We start from the raw sequence: 19,992 nt of genomic DNA, 5'->3' as shown, positions 1-19,992 counted from the left end.
TTTAACCCGACCGAGTAGATAAGCTTATCTACTCGACCGAGTACGCACACCTTTCCCTATATATATATATATATATATATATATATATATATATATATATATATATATGAGAAAACTGTTGGTGAGCTTGCGCACCATTTTTTTGGTGCGCTTAGGTTGTTATAACGCCTTTCATTGGTGCGCTTAAGCGGGACCCAAACATTTAAACGAATGGGAGGCGTTATAACAACTTAAGCGCACAAAAAAAATGGTGAGCTTAAGCGCCCCAATAGTTCTCTCTCTCTCTCTCTATATATATATATATATAGAGGAAAGTGAAGCTACACCGCCGGCTTAAAATACAATGGGCCCACATTGTTTTGGTGATCCAAAGAATTCATTTGATTGGCCCTCACATAGATAGGGTGTCCACCAAAAATCAGCTCCATAGGATCATCCCAACCCTACGATTTGTGGAGGCAAAAATGAACGTGTAAAAACCTTCACAAATTTGTCCATTTTTGCCTCCACAGTTTGAAGGGTTGGGATGATCCTATGGAGCTGATTTTTGATGGACACCCTATCTATGTGAGGGCCAATCAAATGATTGGTTTGGATCACGAAAACAATGTGGGCCCATTGTATTTTAAGCCGGCGGTGTAGCTTCGCTTTCCTCATATATATATATAGGGAAAGGTGTGCGTACTCGGTCGAGTAGATAAGCTTATCTACTCGGTCGGGTTAAAAACAGTGGGGGCCCACATTTTTGGGGTGATCCAAACCATTCATTTGAAAGGCCCTTACCTAGATAGGGTGTCCACCAAAAATCAGCCCCATAGGATCATCCTAACCCATCCAACAGTGGAGGGAAAAATGGGCAGATTTGTGGACAAGCTGTGTTTGTCCATTTTTCCCTCCACTGTTGCATGGGTTAGGATGATCCTATGGGGCTGATTTTTGGTGGACACCTTATCTAGGTAAGGGCCTTTCAAATGAATGGTTTGGATCACCCCAAAAATGTGGGCCCCCACTGTTTTTAACCCGACCGAGTACACACACATTTCCCATATATATATATATATATATATTGGTGATCCAAACCATTCATGTGATAGGCCCTCACATTGATAGGGTGTGCCCCAAAAATCAGCTAGGTAGGATCATCCCAACCCTATATATATATATATATATAGGATCATCCCAACCCTCGTTTTCCTCTATATATATATATATATATATATATATATATATATATATATATATATATATATATATATATTTTTTTTTGATATAAACCTAAAAATGATTTAAAAAATTAAAATTTTCCGAGGTACACCCTTCCCAATATTCAAAGCATCCAACATGAAGTTCTCTCTGCCACTAAAATTTTTTGTCCTTTGCATGTGCAACCTTTTTTCGTAGAATGTATGGCATCTGCATGTACAACTGGGCACGGCCCGATTTACTCTGCCTACGGATTTTACATAGATTTTTTGTAGAATGTATGGCATCTGCAACCTGCTCTACAGCATGTTAATAGTTTTTGAGAAAATTAACATGCTCTAAACCATGTTAATACAGTTCAGCTTTTCTTTAATTTATTTAAATCAAAGTAGTAAACCTGGAGGTGAGGATCCCGTCCTGGTTGTTGTCAGGGCTTTGAAGATTGTCATACAAAGGTATGGTAAAAGAAACATTTGGTAAAATTCATAGTTACCAGAAACTTTAACTTTCAAGTGGGATGGGAATTTGTTTCACCATAAGCTGACATTGGAAGCTAAGCTCTCTTTGGTTTCAAAATTTAGAATAAGGACGCTTCCCACACATTAATTCAAAGTACATTTTCTATTTAGGTGATTAATTTTTCCAACAAATGTAGCTGCTCTTTTATAACCTAAAAAATAATCAGTCATGCATTATTCCTTTTTTCAAAAATTTAACATTAAATCTACTTGAATAAAACTTGTAAAACTTCCTAAACTTATAATTCTAATCAGTTGCAAAGTTTTCTTTACTACTTGTAATCCTTATCTACATCCCTAATTCTACTATACATTACTTATTCCCTTCTCAGAGTACTTTTCACACTTGCTTCCCACTCTGGCAGCTATGCTCATGGTAAAAATAACATCTGATTTTTCTGAAGCACATAAGGTTTACCTCATCAAAGTGGTTGGCCTGACTGCCCTGACATATTAACTTCGGGGCCACTACTTGTTTAACAGAGTACACAAACCATGCCCTCAACTAATAAAGGCCCACAAGAAAAACAAAAAGAAAAAAACTACATATCAAGATTGCTCATAAGACATAAAACCATCAGTGGCAAGCATGCTAACTCTGACCCAACAGACTCCAAGATCCATAACCAAAGTTCTTTAACACACATGGTAAAATTAGTAGTTTAGGTGCTTATGCTACTGGCCTCAGATATAGGGCCATAAGGCTTATGCAAGACACTCGTCGGAGAAGAAGTCGATATGGGTGAACGAAGAGCCTCAGCGAGAGGGCCTCCCATTGAAGCTTCGTGTTGGCTCCCCCACCCTCCCCAATTCGGTTGCCGGTCCCCAACATTCCCTCTGCCTTCAGTGGGTTCGTCCGTGTCACCAGTCGATAATTTCAATGAGAAATCTGAAGATGAGTTTCCTGGTATCGAGATGGACAGGTGAGTAGTGGAAGCTTCTTGACTGGCATTGCCGCTGGTGATGCTGGGTTCTTGCCGCAAACTTGGCCAGTCATCGAAGAAGTGCCGGAGAAGTTGACCCTCAGAGTTAGACCCACTTGAATACTTGGCCAAAATGTTGTGCTGATGGCATTGTTGGAGAGACCCACTTTCTGTTTTACCCTCTGAGGATCTACCAAAAAAGAGAGTATTAAATAAACACCCTTGTTGGCTAACAGGAACTGTAAGAGATCCAAAAGAGTTAATTAAATCTACACTTGCAAAGAACCATACCAGAAAGAAGTCCCACCAGTTTATAAGCAACTAGTTTTGTTAATCAAAGTTAACAAAAGGATTTACAAGGATATTACTGGTGCTTTAAAAAAAAAAAACTTTGGAAAGATTGTCATTTCTCGAAGAATCAAACTCATTGCCTCAGTTACTCAAACAGATTCTGCTGCTGAAAGACACAAGTAGAAAAATCTATTTCATTCTAAGTTGACCCAGAAACTCTTGAGATTCCAAAGTGGGATTCTAACCCTCAATAGAACAGGTTGAGATAGTCATTCCTGAAAAGAAAGCTTCCAAAAATGCCATTGTTTTCTGAAGAAAAGAAGCAGAGGAGACCATTTCCATAAATCTAAAAACCCTTCTAGAAGAATTTATAGAAACCCTAGCAATGAATTCTTAGCTCTTTTTTTTTTTTTTTTTGAAAATGAAAATTTTATGATCAAATGCTGAGCATTCTTAATTCTTCGGGTATCTAATTGTGCATTTCCCAACTAAAATTTTAAAAAATAAAAGAAAAACTAAAGATAGGCTCAGGTGAGACCATCACCTTTGATCAGGTTGAAGATTACTTGAAAATGATGACCCAGACAGCTTGAAATGGGTCTCTTTAGCTGCTGTTGATGATGAGGAACTTATTGTGGTTTTTAAGACAGCGGGTGCAGTGGGTATGGGGATTTCCACAGGCTTTCTTGAACGGTTTCGGCCTCGGTGCACATGGCGCTCACAGTACTTTTGGCCGGTCACAACGTCTCTTGAGCACCTCCACTTCTTCCCATCTGTTCTCCTACATCTTCCTGGCTCCGCGTCCATAACAGTCCTCCCCCAATACCCTGTCTGCAACACTGAGAAAACACAATGGAAATTACAGAGAAACCTTGCCTCCTCGCATATATCCCAGTTCAGATACTGCATACTGATATCACATTCAGCAATAAATCAAGGAAAGAACAGAATAGAAGAAAATGACATAGACAAGATCCACCAACATGTAAATCATGAAAGACTCATTTCAGTTGCTTCTCTGCATATCTGAGAATCAGTACCCATATATGTAGATATATACACACAAAACACAAGAAACTCATTACAGATCCACTTTGCAGGATGAAATAAACAAAGAAAGATTGAAAAGGAAAAAAACATGACATTAATTTGCAAAGTAACTCAAAGAAGACTCAGAAACAAAAAAAAAGAAGAAATACAGGACAAATAAAAAAATAAAAATTAGATGAATGAATAAACCAGAAATGTTAATCGGATTAACAACCTAAGCAGTATAAAAGCCACCTTTTTTTCCCAGTACATTACCACTTCAGCTGCGCCTACTGATACCTAATCCAGAAAGCAACCTAGCAGAAGAAAAACAAGAAAACACAGAACCAAACAAGTTTGCAGGAGAGAAAATGGGAACCCCACACATTTCAGCTCCATAATCTGATATCTCATCCATCAAGCAACCAAGAAACAAGGAAAATAAGCAAAAAAGAACTAAAATTATTCAGTAAAGAACTAAATAAAAATGTCACTATGGGTTTATCTTGCCATATATGATAAAAAGTAGACAAGGGAAACCCTAAAACTCTGAGGGAAATGAATAAGAGAAAAGTAGCCCCCACATCAGCTACACCTTCCTGTAGTTGAACCAGCCAGAGAAATACCAGAGAAAGATTAAATGACCCTAAAGTTTTTTTCATTTTCTTAACAGATTAAGAGACCCAAACACATTCACAAAAATAAAAAATAAGAAGAAAACAAGAAAAGAAAATCACACTGCAGATAACCCCAAATCAGACATCCATCTTACCAGCAAGAAGAACAAGATAAGAATTTAGAAAAAGGAAACAGTCATAACAAAAGCCCAGATAAGGAAAAAAAAAACCCAGATCAGGAAAAAAGAAATTACTATTCTAGAAGAGAAGGAACACAATAACAGTACTCACTAGCTGGTTGATAATAGTGATACTGTTGATACTGATGAGGATGATTATAGTAAGCAGGAGTATTGAGAAGGCTCTTCTTAATTAGTAGAATAAGATCCAAAGGAACAGAAGCCCCAGCCAACATATACTTGAAAATCAAGGCCTGTAGTTCCAGTTCCTTCCACTGAGCCAAGCTGAAAAAACCTCCCATCCCTCCACCCAAAAAAGAAAAGGCAAAAAACAAAAAAAGAAAGACAGCCCATCAATGAAAAGGAAAAGAAAAACAGATTCTGAAAAGAACCCAGAACCTTCCACATCTGGGAATGCAATTTTCTGAAATAATGTGAAGCTGTTCTGCTCATAAAAGAAGTGAAGAAAGAAAACTTACTAGGGGTGGTTGTTGAATCTGGAAATGCTGACAGATTGGTGTTAGGCTCTTGTACAAACAATGGAAGAGCAGACCCAGATGACTGATGCTCAAGAAGAAAATTTGCACAAGGTTGTTGATCTGACTCATGTTGGTTTCTCCATTTCTGCAGAGAGAAGTCCATGGAGAGAGAGACAGAGCAGATGAAAAGAATTCAGATAAATGGGAAGACAGAAAGAGATGAAGGAAAGACAGTGGGACAGTAGAGAGCAGAGATATGAGTCTCAGTAGTCTCTCAACTAGGACTGCATTGCTTTGGAAATGGAACCCAAGGCAATAAACAACACGAGAGTGAGAGAGAGGGAGAGAGCTACATAGTGACTCAAACCCTAGCACCTGAACTAAGTGGCCTCTACTTGTTTATTGTTTGTTAATACCTGCTTATTGTTATTGAACACTAAACTACCAGGCTGTTGAGTACTTTTTGTGATGGGTAGTAAGAGTTTATTGAAAACTGTGGAAGAAAATGCGAGTATCTTTCTCTACTACTTCTCAATAGCAAATCTTTAGTTGGAAACATCTCCCTGTTTCTTAATGGCACTCCATTCTTTGTTTTACACTAGTTTAATGAGATTTTATACGGGTGTAAGCCCTTTATATGGTGCAATTTTGTGGAAAATTTTGATTAGGGAAATGATATCAGCACAACCATATTTTTGATATTTTCACAAACCATCTTGTCTTTAAGTACTAAAATAGCTGTTAAAAGGCTATTACATTTGCCCAAAAGCTCCCACCACGCGATGAAAGAAGAAAAGACAGCTGGGTTTGTGCAAATATTAAAATATAATTATTCTGGTACCCATTCCCTTCTGATTAATGCCATCTGATATTATGGTAGCGTGCATAACAGCTCCAGCTGGCATAATGGTGGTTTCGTAATTTCAAGGGAGCAAGCAACGAACTTGACGAAAAGTACGGAGAGACATACATCTGACGAGTGTCAGAAATTCTAGGGTTTCGAGCCCCTGTCTCCATGTTACCAACCACTTTTCTTTAGCATTCTTTCCACACATTGTAATGATGTGACCATTCGCTCTTCAAACCACACAAAAATCAACCTTATCTTTCATTATAGATGATCATAACCGTCCGATCTGTAGAGAAACTGTAGAAATTTCTATAAATCAGAGGGTTAGGATCATCCGATGGAAATGATCAAATGAGTTACGGCCTATTTTTGCTGTGGCCCCCCAAAAAAAATTGAAGGGATCGGATCATCCTACGAAGGGTGCCTCAATTTTAGCGGGGTCTATCTGGTACATACATGCTTATATCCATAGATCATATATCCGCATGCATAAAACCATTTCCAAGAATAGGAGGGGATCGTACTCTTTGACAAACATGAATACGATATCCTCTCCTTCCCCTGTTCAGCAAAAGAAAGGACCCGATGTATTCTAATTGGCACAGACCGGAGAACAAATGGGAAAAACTCAACTCGGACGCCTCAAGGACAGATGATGGAGCTGGTATTGGAGGCCTAATTCGGAACTCCGACGGCGAAACAAGAGTAGCTTTCTCATACAGTGTTGATCTAGACAGTGTACACAATCTGGAATCGGAAGTGATCCTCTGCGGGCTTAAAATTGCAAAACAAAATCAGGTAACCAAGCTTTAGCTGGAATCGGACAAAATGGTTGCCTTAAAAGGCCTAAAGGGAGAGTTCCCCTGCCCCTGGAAAAAGATCACAACAATAGAAAAGACCCAAGACATCCTAAGCAGCTTCGACTCGTGGAAAGTCACGCACGTCTGGTGAGAAGCTAACAGTGCAGCGGATTTTCTATCCAAGTGGGACTGTCTGTTCAAAGGAGTTATAAATTCCGAACCCCAAGAACCTTTCTGATAGTGAATTGCAGATTCTTATCCATTTGAAACTTCTTTCCGGGGTTCTGGTAAACTTGTTCCATGAAAAATAAAAAAGTTACAGAATTGTGTTAAACTTATTTTCTGTAGAATTTTTTCCCTCTTTTTGTATGTTTTTTTTTTTAGTACAAGTTTCCAAGGAAAATGTAAACCTGCTAAACTATTACTTTTTCCATGGATTTTTTCCTCCCAGATCCAAACTGTCCCTACATGTTATAGAAACGCAGCGATTTCGGTCAATCACTGTCTTCATCGTGACAAAAAATTCCCATGGAAAGAGGTTTTCACGGCAAAGCTTTAGCCCTCGGATTATCCACTTTTTGACTTCTAGAAAAGGAGCGAATTTTAATACAGACAAAAGCTACTTTATTAAAAGATATTTACCCCATTTGGAATCTTTAATAAATAGTGATGATAAATCCTAAAATCCGGCCCTTTTTACCAATGGCCGACCCCCTCATAGTGTGCATATCACCATTTTACTAGTTATAAAACCACTTCCAGGGCGGTGGATTTATCATCTCTTAGTGTATCATATAATAAGTTGTGTAATACTTACTTATATTTCCAACTGTGGGTCCCACCTTGTAATACAATGAATTGCACCCACAAAGATGTAGTGGATCCCACCCTTTGCTGATCAAGACCGTCCATTTGATACGCCTTGCTTTGGGTCCATTTGATAGGCCTTGTAATAGCTCTTGTTATATACAGTGAATTTTAATAATCCAAGGTTCATATTCAATGGCTGAAAATGCATATCATTGGATGTCACTGGGATTGGATAAGCTTTTCCTAGATTGCCCATTAGCTTAGATAATTTATTTTGAATCTATCTTATCCCCAGTTTACCAATTTACTAGTTCTGGTAATATTTCAAAGAAATGATATATCCGCCCCTTTTGATCACAAGGAACACCCCCTGTCAGTGTTCGTTGCAATCAGGGGCCCCTCTTTAGTCATTGATACACTGACAGGGGGGTGTTCCGGTGAACAAAAGGGGTGAATATATCACTTCCCATATTTTATCCAGAAACAAGAGTCGGCGTGAACGAAGGATAGCAAACCTATCCAAGGATAAAATAAACCCCAACTTGCTATCCCCATTGGGAACAGTTAGGATGGGATTAATTAATAAGGTTTGGAAGCCACTACTTGGACATTAAATTTTTAGAGATTAGTGTAGATTCAAGTTAGATGCTAGTTATAACTTCTAAATTTTATATGAATTAAGTAGGTTAGTAAAAAAAATAAAGTGGTAAAGGAGATCAAGGTGGTTCTCTAATGATTTATAAACCAAGGTTGGTAGTGTGTCACATGACAAACTTGCCACAGTTACCTTGATAAATTGATCCTAGCTCAACGCAGTGAGGAACGGCTGTTACCACCAACCCAACCAACATTTCATAAGAAGTACAACAGTGTATCACTTTTCAATGGCCCCATAAGCCCTTCTTTATCCTTCATCTTTTTGTTCTTGCTCTATATCTCACATTGTTATACTTTTAGCCCTATTTTCTTCTCAGCTCTATCTACTTTTGTGCATGCGTGCCTGTTATAAACCACTTCCAATGGTTCTTTAAGCATTAAGGCCCTTTTTTTATTTTATTTCATTGGTGTTGGCAATTCTTAATTTGGCTGATGCAGTGTGTTTGTTGTTGAAGTATAAATGCTTAAATAACACCAACTCTAACAGCTTAAGATTTTGGAGTAATTGGTTGTTTCACATGTATGTGATCTAGATTTGCTCATTTGGCGAACCTCCTTGTGGATGGGCCACAACTCATATCAAAACTTTTCCCATTGGATGCAAACCCAAGATAATTTTTCATATGAAATTAATGCTTCTTCTTCTTCTTCTTCTTTTCTTTACGACTGAGACAGTCACGGGAATAAAGAAAACGTACAGTACAAAAAAGGGAAAGGAAAGAAGAACAAATAGTTGCTCCGGATACCCCTTTGTGAGCTTAACATCAAGGGAATCCCTCTCAACTAAGGGATCATCCTTTTCGCTTTCCGCCAATAGTCTTATACCCCGTAAGATCACCCTTACTTCCGCCTTATTTGTATCCTTATTCCGACCCAGAAAATGCCCAATTAGTATAGCCATTTTCTTCTCTAAGAATGCCAAATGAAATTAAAGCTTCTCTTAATACTTTGCAAAAATCAAGTAGGTTTCGTCAATTTTGCAAAAAGGCACACCTCAGGACCACCCCTTCACTCGTCCCCAAGGACCACTTTGGTTCCTTCATTGGACCCTTTGGGCGGACCACTTTGGTTCGTTCATATGGAGACCCCCGAAACAAAATGATAGATATTGGTAAATGATATATTCGCCCCTTTTTCTTCCTCGGGCCACCTCCTTGTAGTACAAAAGGGAAGTCATAAATACACAAGGGGCCTGGCCCAGCGAAGAAAAAGTGGCGAACATATTAAATGTTTGTATTAAAAGGACAAGATGGCCCACAATGGGTAGAATTTGGGACACAGCTATAGGCCCATCACTCCTAACAAGGCAAACTATTATGGCTACTAACAAAAAAGTGTTACCTTAGGCAAATTGGGGTGTCAATGGGCCAGTCCCACAGATTGATTGGGCCCAAATTTAGGGAAGTAATATATTCACTCCCTTTTCTTCCCCAGGTCACCCCCCTTTAGTGTATTTATGACTAAGGTTTTAACACCACAATGTGGTGGCCCGGGGAAGAAAAGGGGGCGAATATATCATTTCCTCAAATTTATGATGTTATTGGGCCCGACCTAGGACTGGGCTATTTTGCTTTTAGCTTCATCATGTGGAAGGCGTGCAGCCAAATGATTACACACAATCCGCTGCCTAAACGCAAATGGAATCTCAAAGAGCCTCCTTAGATACCTCCATAAAATATTTGCCTATGATCTTATATACATATATGGTTTGAAACTTAAATTTGATTATTTGTAAATAATTATTATAGGGGAGTGATGTCGGCATCGCCATATTTTGACAGGGCACTAATCTCTTTATTTTACACTTTTCTGATGGGCTGGTGATAGGGGTGCAACTTGAGTTGGGTCGGGTTGAGCTTTTGCTAAAAAATGAATTGGAATCAACCTCAACCTGACCCGATTTTAAGGTTAAACCTCAACCCGAGTTGCACCCCTAGCTGGTGAGACCTTTTTGGGAACTGTAATAATAGACTCTCACGGCTGGTTCACAAGCGTAGAGAAGAGAGTAGTGTTATTATCAAAATATGATAATTGATTCAGTTCCTTGTTATAATAGTATTAGAAATGATACAATCCATGGCTTCTGTAGAGGCCTTAATGTCACATTTGCAAAGTAAATTAAGATAAATTAAATTTGATATGCAAATAAGCACAAATTTTGGTAGCATTTAAAGAGGCCATAGGGTAAATTGAACCAATGGCTCAAACTAGACAAGCAAAAGTCCTTCAGTTTGGTTATAAGGATTGTCTAATTGGTTTTGTTTTGGGGCTATCGGCTATTCGGCTGTTCACAGTGAGACCCATCTGATGGATAATTTATTTAGGGCAAGTTTGGCAAACCGTGGAAAAATAATCCATGGAATATTAGTGGGGCTAGTTGTAAGAGATGGGCTAGACGTGGAAGGCAAATAAATAAGTACCAATTTTTCATTATTTTTAATGATTTCTTGTGCTCTCTCCAACCGTGTCCTCTCAAGTCTCTGTCCCTTCCTCCTTCCCAGCTCATCTTTCACACTTGGGTCCCCCAATATTACATGGAATAATTTTTCATGGTTGCCAAACATGCCCTTAGTATAGCCTGAAAGATGATAAAAAAAATGTATTCAACAGATATTTCAAGCCTAATCTTCCCTTTTTAGTAGTCAGAGACTCAGAGGAGCCCTCACGTAGGGCATGCAATGGGTGAGGAGTGAGACATGTAATCATTGAATGTAATATAGAATATAGAGAGACAGAGGGGGGCCAAATTCAAAAGATAAATCCATTGAATTTTGAACTTAGAATGCCTGTCAATTACCAAGGAAAAAAAAACCCTAATCCTACCAGCACTCTTGTTTTGGTCATGGTGCTCTTCACTTTATTAAACACTTCTCTCATTGGCTGTTGATATCTTTATGGTAATGTCATTAAGCTACCTACAGAAAGTTTGAACAGTGGCCTTTTTTTTATTGAGAGAAGGGATTGGGGATATCATGTCCTATTATATTTAACAAGATGAAAACCGCTGAGAACCGCTGAGAACCGCTGAGACATGAGAAAGTACTCAAAGGGCAAATGGGTTTTGAGAAGCAATGAATATAAAAGAAACTGAAAAAGAGTGTGTGATGCCCAAGTTGGAAAGCTAGCTGAGAGATAAAGGTAACTGTCCTATCCTCCAGCTCTGTCTTAACCTCCACGGCTCTCTTTCCTCTGTGTAGGTGAGCCCTTACTGTCTACTCCACAATAAGACGTCTACCTTAAGCACTCAAAGAAAAAGAAGATTTACCAATATTTCTTAGGACCATTCAACAGAAACAAAAAGAAAAAACACCATATCTTCTCTAAAAAAGACCCTTCCTATTGTCTTATGCTTTTCTCTAAAAGGACCCACTAATCTTTGAGAAAGTAGAAGATAAAACACATACCAATATACCATGTTCTGATTTAATGGAAATACAATGTAATATGTAACTTAATATAATATAAGCTACAAGAGACTGATAAACGACTGATTTACTTTCTTAGCCTAATCCTTAAAGTATAGCAAATATTCAAAAAATCTAAAATAAGGGAAATGATCTCTGCACTCCCTTTTTATTATGTTAAATATCTTCACCCACTAAACATTTTTCTTATTGTCTCTTGATAGCTTTGGGGAGATGATATCTTCAGGCCCTGATTTTGATAATGGCGCTCCTCACTTTATGAAACACCTTTCTGATTGACTGCTGATGGCTGTTTGGGAATTCTAACAACCTTTAACAGCTAATTGCAGAACTGTAAGATAGAGGACACTGCAAGAAATACACTCATTGTGTGCAAATTACAATGTGGGTAGTCATAGTAGTTAGTTGAACTGGCCAATATACCAACTTAGGAAAATAACAGGTCCACCAAAGAAGGACCCATCTAAGATTATTGACCAATTAAGAAAAAATAAAAGTAGAAAACACAACAAGAAAGGGAGAAGTACTTTCTCTGTAGGAGGATAGTTTGGTCATTTCATGTGATGCTTTTTTTTTGAAAAGAAAGATTGTTTGAGAACTTTAAAGCCTTCCCATGTTTATAAGCAGCCACAACAAGAGAAAAAGCAAAGCATCACTCACAAACAAAAGATAAAGCAAAAGTAGGAGGAGGAAGGAAGGAGAAGAAACAGAAAAGAGAAGACAGAGAATTCAAAGAGAGGATTACAATTACAGTAGAGGAAGAGATGCAAGCACAACATCAACAATTGGTGAGGGCTAAGAATTCAGGCAACATCCCAAGTGGGGAGGACGACGAGATGGCGAACTCGCCGCTGACTTCTTTTCGGGCGAAAGAAGATGAGATCGAAAGGAAGAAAATGGAGGTGAGGGAGAAGGTGCAGGCTCAGCTGGGTCGCGTGGAAGAAGAAACCAAGCGCTTGGCAGAGATCAGAGAAGTAAGTTTATATATATATAAAAAAAAGATGTTAAGAGTGTTTTGATTATCTTCTCCCTTGATTTGTTCTTTATTTTCTTCTTTTATATTCTATGTCCTGTATTGTTCTTCCCCATGATCGCCTTGGTCATAGTTTTTCTCCTATTTAATATATTACACCATTTCAAAAAAAAAAAAGGAAAGGAAAATAGAAAGCTAACTGGCTCATGTGCTAAACCAAAGCCACATGATCTGAACAAAACATGACCAAAATCTGAAGAAAACAAATAAACATGTTTCAGTGTTTCTTTCTTCAAGACACTCCAACAAAAGTTTTTCATTTTTTTTTCTGTTATTTTTAAAATTTTTTGGTTAGTTATGACTAAGGAAGCTTTTTTTTTAACAATCCTTTCTTTGCTGAATTATTCTCTAACAAATGAAATAAAGTACAAGTATTAAAATTTAAAAAAATCAACTGAATTAGAAGTTAGTTTGTGACAGGCCATCTTTGTGAACTTTTTTCCTCCATTAACTTTCAATATTTGGTAGCAAATACAGGCTATTTAAGGAATATTTTATTTTTGATTATTTTTTGTTATATTCTTGATGAAAACTCAAAAATGGATTTACTTCATCGATAGTTGTTTATAATTGTAGTCGAAAGGAGTTGAAAAATTTAGCGCCATCCATGATCAATACCATTCAAAAAGAAGAAGAAAAGGATTTGGAAATTTTGATTAAGTAATTGCAATTATTATCATATCCACTATGTTTACAGGTAAACATAGGGAAGGACCCATTTCTTTATTTCCTTATGAAAAGTATTTATTAATGTGATATCTATTTATAATAAAACTAATTTTAATTTGTTATCTATTTGTAATAACACTAATTTTAAATTGTTTACTATTTAAAATCATAAGATATCTGATTTTGTTTGTTTTGATAGGAGCTGGAAGGGCTGATAGATCCAATGAGGAGGGAAGTGGCAACAGTGCGTAAGAAGATCGATACAGTTAACAAAGAATTAAAGCCTCTGGGACATACTTGCCAGAGGAAGGTAAGCTAAAATCTGCTTTGAATCAGAGGAAAAAAGAAGAAGAAAACAGTCTTTTCCTAATTTGTCATTAGTCATAAATCTGGTTTTTATTGTCATAATTCATATGCACTTTATTTATTTATTTTCTTTTTGAGTTAAGATTTTTGATGTGATTAAGAGAATCACAGAAAACCATAAAGGTGTGGTGGGTTTTAATTGATCCCAGGAGAAGGAATACAAAGAGGCACTTGAAGCTTTCAATGAGAAAAACAAAGAAAAAGCTCTACTAATTACCAAATTAATGGAGGTAAACTGTCATATCAATACATACGCAAAACATAATGCCATTTACTTAAATTTTACTTCTTTATTCTTACTTTCAAATTTCATTTCTATTATACCTTATTTTTGTTTTCCTTGATGACTGTACGGGCAGCTGGTGAGTGAGAGTGAGAAGCTGAGAATGAAGAAGCTGGAGGAGCTAAGCAAGAACATAGACTCCCTACACTAAGACATGCTAATGTTGCTAAGGAATTAGGCTTCCATGCTTTGTTAAAGAAGATTTCTGTTTTGTTGGTGTTTTGGCTTGGTTTGAAATGATTGTTTTTTTTTCTCCTGTATTTTATTGGACTTTGCCCAAGAATTATGCTGATTTAGGAAAGGAAATACTTTGTAAGCATGTCTGTAACAGAACCCATTGCTTAACTTTGGAATTCTTCTTTCTTTTTCTGGTAAAGCAAGCTGGAGGCTGGTTTCACATGAGCAGATTGAATGTATATCTGATCTGTCACAATTTTAATATCCTAGCTAAAAAACCATGTGGCAAATGGGTAAAAACTACAAATGACCATTAATCCTAAGTGTGTTATATGGGATTTTTTTTAAAAGCAAGCAAAACTCACAAGCAAGCAACAATGCCTGCAGCCAACAAGGCCTCCAAGAATCAGTTGATACAATTGCAGATCACTTGATATGAATATTGCAGGGTCTGTTCGTTTTGGATTTTGAGCAATGATTTAGTCCAAAACTGATTATTGGACTCACAATTAAAAGTGCAATAATCGGGTTTGGACTCAAAATCAATTCTCAAAATCCAATATGAACAGGGCCTAAGCATTTTTTCGGACAGATTTGCCATGCATCTATACCAATGGGTAACCAACAAATTGTGCTGCACAAGAAAATTATGTCCTCTGTTCATGTACGAATGGAAATAAGTTTATAAGAATCCTTCCTTAAACATGGAACCCAAATGTCGAAGTAGTAAACTAATCAAAGAAGTATAAGTCACAAAACTCCTCCTTACTGTCAGAAATTCTCTTAGAACTTTCTCTGTACTACTGCAACTTGCTCTTCAAATCGAGAACAACTTTGGCTAATCATCCATCCTCCATCCGCAACTGAAAGAATGAGAAAAGTTAAGGTTATAAGCTGTTGATCTAGTATACATATGGTAACTGCATGGCCATTTGAAAGGTTGGAAAAAATCAAAGCAACCAAAAAACTTAACTGCAAGGATCACAAATCAATCACCAGAAAATGCAGATTGGTTCTTCTAAAATCTATTAGTGAATAAAACATTTTGATGCAGGATGTCATCTTACATCTCTTCAGTCCGTGGATCCCTAGTCTTGTTGCTCTGCGCTCTCCCCCCCCCCCCCCCCCCCCTCCCCACCCCCCCACTTCTGTTAGAGCAAAAATGCACAGAGGATCCCAGTAGAGACGAAGTCATGTCATTCTTTATGAAGGACTGAATCTCCAAATAACATATTATGCCAACAAAAAATTATAGATATCGTATACCAGCATTTAGTGATTACTGGAAAATGTTAGAAAATGCTCAACTTGCATTATGACATCTTTGATGGAGATGCAAAATCAAGGGAAAATATTGAAAATTGGCCAGCTCTGGTTTTGAAGATGGCCGAGTGATAACATCTAACCAACCCAATTCTGGCTAACAGAGGCACTTGCATGATGGCTTTCAGAATTTGGGCTCATCATTTGATCTTTGTTCTTAATAATTCCAAAAATAGTTTTAAGACCTGAAAGCATCTAGGAATCATAAGATCAAAGAGTGAAATTGTTAGTGATTTTGCATTTTCAAAATCATGTATATTACATGTTTTAGTGTTTTGGAAAATGTTTTATCAAAAGCGTTTGGGAAAAAGAAAAAGTTTTCTTGGAAATATTTGCTTTTACAAAAGGATGTAGAAGTGTAGTTGAAAAAGATAGTTCCACATCGGATGAGAGAAAAGAAAGAGAAGGGCTTATAAAGCACTACATTTTCTAACTCTTGTTGATTGCACATTGGGTTGAACCCATGGTTGGACCCGCGGGACGGTGCAACGCACCGTTCGCACATGCGCGCGCGCGGCGTGGGCAATGGGCTATAGGGCGCATAGTGGCGCTTTATTGGCGCTTTTTTAGGCGCACTTTGCACTTCGCACGTACGCAACGTCGCGAGGAGCGATTGGAGCCTTTAATCAAGATGAAGGTGGACCGGTCGGATGGGTGGGTCAAATGGTTCGCAGGCCCATCAAGCCGAATGGTTCAGTTGGGTTGGGCTTCGGTTCGGGCCTAACGGTCGGCCCAACGGGCCCATGACTCCAACGGTCAAAGGGTGTGATCAAATGGGTTGTGTCCCTTTCCCCAACGGTCATGTGCCAAGGGGGTGCGATCCACACCATAGATGGTTGATCTAACGATGACTGGGTTGGAGAGAGGTTTTACTCAAGCCAACAGTCACATCTAGGATCGATCAGGACCGTTCAATATCAATGGGTGCGATCTAACGGTCAGATTTCAAACATTCTGGAAAGGTGCCCTGTAGAGGTGTTTTTCACACTGAAAAGTCACCAGATGGTCTATAAAATATGTGCAAACTTCAGTCATTTAATACAGAAATCGAATTGGCAATTCTGACTGACTTTACACTCTCTTTTCTACACTCCTACTAAAATCCCCAAGTATTTCTACATACTGTTTTTCTTTTGTTTACTGTTCTAGATACTGTTTTTCTGCAGAAACATAATCTAGAGATTTCTCTAAGGCTTGAAATTTCGGAAGGGCATTTCGGGTTTGATTCCGCTAGTGCTACGCGTCATCAAACATTAGTAGGGCTTCCCTACTAGGCTTCATTGTATCTTGGAGGCAATTCGCGGATCCCCTTTGCACACTACTAGTGGGGGCGAATCTTGTCTTAAGGAAAGTGATATCACGCCTTGAAGCAACAAGTTTCTGTTTTCTATCATCAACAGTACCCTCAACAAATTTTCCAACAGAAATTGGTGCCCAAGTAGAAGATTCATGGTCTGGCCCTGTTGCAACTAATTCAAGTATTAAATAACATGCATGCAAAGCTTTCAGTTAATAACAGGTTGCGATAAATAACAGCAGTGCAATAGAAATTTCATATGAAGTCATACATCAACTGGTTGGCACCTTCAACACCACATTTCACATTTTATTGTATTGGTCTGATATGCAGTTATATGCAACACAACAATTTTCCTTTCAATAGATGCCAATGGGACTACTTCCATCATTCAGTATGCTGTGGCACACATTCAATTATGATGTTAAAAGCACAATAAATCTATAACTAAGAGTAGCTCAGTAGCATTGATCCCACCTTACAAGAACTAGGCAAGATTTCTACATTCTCTCTCCAAATTCCATCGGTTGCTACATTTTAAGTAGCTTCCTCTAGATACTACATAAAAAAGGTCTTGTGATTTCTTTCTTCCTGTAGAGTTTGTGTAGCATCCGCAAAATTACAAAAGAAGTTCACTTCATTCATCTCTTTACCTACAAAGAGAACATTTCTTGGAGAAGATCTTCCATCCCGAACGGCAAAAAGCTTTTAAAACAAGCCAAACCTCACAATCTCTGCCTAGTTAAGAGGGGGATTTTATATTCATAAATGGAATCTAACACTATTTTCAGAAAAAAAGAATCAAGTGCACAAAATCCACTTATGCAGAGAAAGGGAGAAAAAAATAATCTCTTAAATAGCCAAAGAGCTTATTTACTACATTGAACTTCTTTACATGAAAAAAAAACCTATATTTTTAGCTTGAACAATAAACTTGCAAAGATAAGTTTAAGCTCTGTTACATGACTAAACCATATAATCCCACTTACTTTAAGTTACATATATGTTGCCAAGCTAGCTCTTATGGGTCTTATAAGAGAGCTCCACTAGCTTCTCAACAAATACCTCTATTTCTCCATCACCTTTCTTATTCATCTTCTCAGCCATCTCCTTGGCCTTCCTTCTCACTCCCTCTCCTTCATTTTCCATCATCACCACTCTAATCCCCCTTGCAACCTCCTCCCTATAGAACCTCCCATCCCCACTGGGGTCTCTCTTAACCTCCACACCTACACCAACCTCCACCACCAACCTTGCATTAAATGGTTGGTCAAGCTGCAAAGGCAGAGCAATGAGAGGAACACCAAACTTCATTCCTTCCAGCACAGAACTCCATCCACAGTGGGTCAAAAACCCACCAATGCTAGAATGTTCAAGTATCCTTCCTTGTGGGGCCCACCCCTCCGCCACCAATCCCCTCTTCCCAACCCTCTCCAAGAATCCACTTGGAAGCACCTCTTCAATACCCACTTTCTCCTCCTCAAGGAGCCTCAAAACCCATATAAAATTCACATTGCTAAGCTCTAACCCATAAGCTATCTCCTCAATCTCCTCGTTAGACATGAAATACTCACTACCAAAGGAAACAAACACTGTAGAGGATGTCTCCTTATTGCCAAGCCATGAAGTAAACTTGTTGGACTCATGGTTGTCTTCTTGTGGAGACTCTTGAACAAGAGGCCCTACAGGTATAATCTCCTTCCCCATGAGATCCGAGAGGTGATTAATGTATCCCGATTCGATTTCTCTAAACATTTTGATCGCTACAAAGCCCGAAGACCCATAGATGCATTGAACAAACCGATCCATGTCGGTATTGCCACCGATATTGGAATTCAACCTTTGGGCGATCTTTCGAGCTTCATATTCATGAAGGTAGATTGCGGGAAATGGGAATTGGCTACTTGGGTTCAGAAACTTATTCAAGAAGAAGGAAGAGGAGGCGGCCCCAGTGGTTAAGAACAAGATGGATGGGATATTCAAAGATGAAGCAAGTACTGGGGCCCAAGGTTGGATGAAGTCATAAATGAGTAGGTTAGGTTTCAAGAGGCTAAGGATATCAGAGAAAGCTGGCTTTGCTAGATCAAATGCCTTCTTGAGAGTGGGCATTAGATGGGGCGGGAGTGATTTAGTGGTGTGAAATTTTGGAGGGAGGTTTGGGAGGTGAGGGAGTTGGATTTCCACCAGTTGAATTGAAGGGAAGGCCTTCTCGTTTAGTTGTTGTTTGATGGAACTAAGGTTTATGGGTGTAGAACAGAAATATACAAAGATGTTCCTCTGAGTGAGTCTCTTGGCCAGCTCTAAGAACGGAATTATGTGACCATGAGCTAACCATGGGAACATTAGAACATTAAGGGGATGATCCTTAGTCTCCATGACACCTCTCTCTTTCTCTCACACAGTCTCTCTCTCTCTCTGGTTGAATCACGGGTCTCTAAATACGTGTGAGATGGCTGTGGTTATAATTTAGGCAACGGGGAGAGAGAGAGAGAGAGAGAGAAAGAGAGAGAAAGAGAGAGAGAGAGAGGCTAATGGAAGTCCATGGAAGAACGTGAGTGTTTTTTTGTGAGGGAATCTTAGGAAAAAAAATGCTAAAAAGAGGGTGGCTGTTAGGCTCCTTCCAAAGAATCCAAACAAGCACCATTAGAGTCAGCTTTTGCAATGTTTATGTGATCAGATTCTTTATCATTTCGAAAAAAATCTTAGTTCTCAATCTACTAATCCCCATTTAGAGTTCCTCCTTGAACTAACTTACACATGGGTCTAAGCTATTGATTTTTATAGTCCTTTATCTTATACATGGGATATCTGTTCCCATGGGATAAAGACCACTTTTTTTTTTATGAGTGGGATAAAGACCAATTGAGTCTCTTAACGATGATAAAACATATTAATGGTCTAGATTGCACATGCCATGTGGAACATTAAAATTGATCTTTAGCATTGATTATTCTTACAGTATTTTTCTCTTCTAAGAGAAAAGTGCTAAAAACCTGTGGACTACAACCATCTGATAACAACTTAAACAGAATGATAGTAGCCTATTGATCATCAAACCTCAAT

At 38.3% G+C, this 19,992-nt stretch overlaps 3 protein-coding genes across 4 annotated transcripts; 1 reads left to right on the top strand and 2 right to left on the bottom strand.

Moving 5' to 3' along the window:
* Positions 1-2,251: 2,251 nt before the first annotated feature.
* Positions 2,252-5,845, bottom strand: LOC143881823 (growth-regulating factor 4-like). 2 transcript variants are annotated; one of them, XM_077385116.1, is made up of 4 exons: positions 5,240-5,845; positions 4,873-5,064; positions 3,502-3,774; positions 2,252-2,826 (listed from the first exon to the last, which is right to left on the bottom strand). In XM_077385116.1, exons 1-4 carry the CDS (start codon positions 5,400-5,402, stop codon positions 2,384-2,386), a joined length of 1,071 nt encoding a protein of 356 aa, XP_077241231.1. In that variant the 5' UTR covers positions 5,403-5,845; the 3' UTR covers positions 2,252-2,383. The 2 variants fall into 2 exon arrangements, with proteins under 2 accessions (XP_077241231.1, XP_077241230.1); XM_077385115.1 differs by having other exon boundaries at positions 2,252-2,834; positions 3,480-3,774; positions 5,240-5,822.
* A 6,563-nt stretch (positions 5,846-12,408) lies between these two features.
* LOC143880948 (uncharacterized) lies at positions 12,409-14,508 on the top strand. The gene is made up of 4 exons (XM_077383928.1): positions 12,409-12,755; positions 13,683-13,793; positions 13,999-14,079; positions 14,209-14,508. The coding sequence occupies exons 1-4, from the start codon at positions 12,546-12,548 to the stop codon at positions 14,281-14,283; spliced, it is 477 nt and encodes a 158-aa protein (XP_077240043.1). The 5' UTR covers positions 12,409-12,545; the 3' UTR covers positions 14,284-14,508.
* Positions 14,509-14,925: 417 nt separating this feature from the next.
* LOC143880947 (UDP-glucosyltransferase 29-like) lies at positions 14,926-19,619 on the bottom strand. Its single transcript, XM_077383927.1, has 2 exons — positions 17,919-19,619; positions 14,926-15,172 (listed from the first exon to the last, which is right to left on the bottom strand). Exon 1 carries the CDS (start codon positions 19,303-19,305, stop codon positions 17,944-17,946), a length of 1,362 nt encoding a protein of 453 aa, XP_077240042.1. The 5' UTR covers positions 19,306-19,619; the 3' UTR covers positions 14,926-15,172; positions 17,919-17,943.
* Positions 19,620-19,992: the final 373 nt, after the last annotated feature.

The sequence above is a fragment of the Tasmannia lanceolata genome, unplaced genomic scaffold (assembly GCF_043159265.1).
Source record: "Tasmannia lanceolata isolate RefF3 unplaced genomic scaffold, GAP_Taslan_0.1 ptg000007l, whole genome shotgun sequence".
Lineage (NCBI taxonomy): Eukaryota > Viridiplantae > Streptophyta > Magnoliopsida > Canellales > Winteraceae > Tasmannia > Tasmannia lanceolata.
The sequence above is the reverse complement of the archived record's forward strand: the minus strand, read 5'-3'. Positions and strand labels throughout refer to the sequence as shown.

What these genes read in the sequence shown, in the direction of transcription:
- LOC143881823 (XM_077385115.1), bottom strand. Translation starts at nt 5,402, where the DNA reads ATGGACTTCTCTCTGCAGAAATGGAGAAACCAACATGAGTCAGATCAA. An exon ending in AGATTCAACAACCACCCCTA is followed by an intron (nt 5,065 to 5,239) that starts GTAAGTTTTCTT and finishes TTTTGGGTGGAG; the next exon opens with GGATGGGAGGTTTTTTCAGC. An exon ending in AATCTTCAACCTGATCAAAG is followed by an intron (nt 2,835 to 3,479) that starts GTGATGGTCTCA and finishes CTTTTTTGGTAG; the next exon opens with ATCCTCAGAGGGTAAAACAG.
- LOC143880947 (XM_077383927.1), bottom strand. Translation starts at nt 19,305, where the DNA reads ATGGAGACTAAGGATCATCCCCTTAATGTTCTAATGTTCCCATGGTTA.
- LOC143880948 (XM_077383928.1), top strand. Translation starts at nt 12,546, where the DNA reads ATGCAAGCACAACATCAACAATTGGTGAGGGCTAAGAATTCAGGCAAC. An exon ending in GCTTGGCAGAGATCAGAGAA is followed by an intron (nt 12,756 to 13,682) that starts GTAAGTTTATAT and finishes TTGTTTTGATAG; the next exon opens with GAGCTGGAAGGGCTGATAGA. An exon ending in GACATACTTGCCAGAGGAAG is followed by an intron (nt 13,794 to 13,998) that starts GTAAGCTAAAAT and finishes AATTGATCCCAG; the next exon opens with GAGAAGGAATACAAAGAGGC.